The sequence below is a fragment of the Fopius arisanus genome, unplaced genomic scaffold, assembly GCF_000806365.1.
Source record: "Fopius arisanus strain USDA-PBARC FA_bdor unplaced genomic scaffold, ASM80636v1 scaffold00010, whole genome shotgun sequence".
NCBI lineage: Eukaryota > Metazoa > Arthropoda > Insecta > Hymenoptera > Braconidae > Fopius > Fopius arisanus.
Window position 1 is genome coordinate 500790 of NW_011887749.1, and position 1511 is coordinate 502300.

A 1511-nucleotide genomic window follows, 5' to 3' on the forward strand; every position below is an offset into this window, starting at 1 on the left:
GAATACCTCCTCGATTTTCATGCTCCCCTGATACTTTTCGAAAAATTTCGAAATTTCAAATTTAAGTGAATACCTGCCCCATTTTTATGCTCCTCTGATACTTTATTGAAAATTTTTCATTTTTCAATTTCAGTGAATACCAATTTCGTAACACATAGCATAAAATTCACCCAATTGATTGGTCCCCCTAAAGAGGATTGACCAAAGTAGAGGCTCAGTTCTGGGGGTTTGAGTGACCCCAGCGGCATCGTAGTAGCCGACCCCATAAGAGGGAATAATTTTTTTGTACTCTTAATTTATTTATATGCACATGGTGAGCCATCCTAGAATACAGCAAGTACCTCCAAAAGGGGTGATTTTGCTGGAGCGTTTGTCACCTGTGAATGTGTAATAGTAACAACTCCCACAGAACATCAGAAATCCTGACATCCACAGGGCAGCAGTCTGGAAGAGATATTTTTACTCAATATAAATATAAATAATAATTTTTTCATTGAATCATGTGCCTTAATACTGATCAGAACTGGTGCCCTGCACGTAACCAGCCCCACCATAGCCAGGGAATGATAAAAATGATATCTATTCGCTGTCTCAAACACTTGCTTCAATTGATCGTCCTTATATTTCCCTAAAAAAAAAATATAAATAATTCTTAATCAAGAATATAAGGACCTGATGACTGAAAAAATAAAAAAAAACCGCTGAGTCCTGCCAATTTCAAATAAGGCCCTGAGGCTGCTGCCGATTTCCACAAAGGCTCAGGTGGAACCAGTTTGTACTCAACACGGGGCTGGACGCCTGAATAATTATTAATTATAATAACCTAAAAAAATCATGGATATTCATTCCTCATGTAATTAACAAATGTAAAAAAAAAACAATTTTGATCGCTGTATGGTATCTACATGACCTCAAAGTTTCAAAAATAGAATAAACTATAGAAGCATTACCCAGTCTCCAAAAATCAGGCAATAACAATAAATAAATTGATTCCTCTTATTTTTTAGTAAAAAATAACAGCGACTTACAGCTGATGCAACAGTTTTCGCAAACGAACCGGCATTCGAGCTGACGGGATTAGAAAACAGAACGTAATTCAATGTATCTGATACTCCCATTCACGTTTCAGAGATCCAATCGAAGTGTTTTTGATGGTCAAGACCAAAATCCACACGCTAAATTCTCTTCAATCAATTATTTTTCACTGACTATTGGATTTTACGTGATTGCACTGTTTTTTTTTAAGAGAGAATTATTTATTCGGTTAAGACTTTTCGCAATTATCTTATCTCTTCAAATTGAGACTGCCCGCGGTGTTCTGTGCGCATGCACGCTCTTCTGTGCGCAAGCAGGGTGTTCTGTGCGCATGCGCGGAGTATCGCCTGGCGACCCCCACTCGAGCGCCGTCTCCAACGCCCCGCCATTTTGAGTGGGGAGTCAGTCGTTCGGCGGCAGTGCGTGGAACGGTCGGTTGCGTGTCGTGTAGTGAAAATTCGTTAACATCGGGGTTC

General features: G+C 39.4%; 1 protein-coding gene across 1 annotated transcript; it reads right to left on the reverse strand.

Moving 5' to 3' along the window:
- Positions 1-300: 300 nt before the first annotated feature.
- On the reverse strand, positions 301-1285 carry LOC105274235 (transmembrane protein 256 homolog). Its single transcript, XM_011317164.1, has 4 exons — positions 1029-1285; positions 673-823; positions 525-628; positions 301-444 (listed from the first exon to the last, which is right to left on the reverse strand). Exons 1-4 carry the CDS (start codon positions 1116-1118, stop codon positions 301-303), a joined length of 489 nt encoding a protein of 162 aa, XP_011315466.1. The 5' UTR covers positions 1119-1285.
- Between the last annotated feature and the right edge of the window lie 226 nt (positions 1286-1511).

What these genes read in the sequence shown, in the direction of transcription:
- LOC105274235 (XM_011317164.1), bottom strand. Translation starts at nt 1,118, where the DNA reads ATGGGAGTATCAGATACATTGAATTACGTTCTGTTTTCTAATCCCGTC. An exon ending in TTTATTTTTTCAGTCATCAG is followed by an intron (nt 629 to 672) that starts GTCCTTATATTC and finishes TTTTTTTTTTAG; the next exon opens with GGAAATATAAGGACGATCAA. An exon ending in TGGTTACGTGCAGGGCACCA is followed by an intron (nt 445 to 524) that starts GTTCTGATCAGT and finishes TATCTCTTCCAG; the next exon opens with ACTGCTGCCCTGTGGATGTC.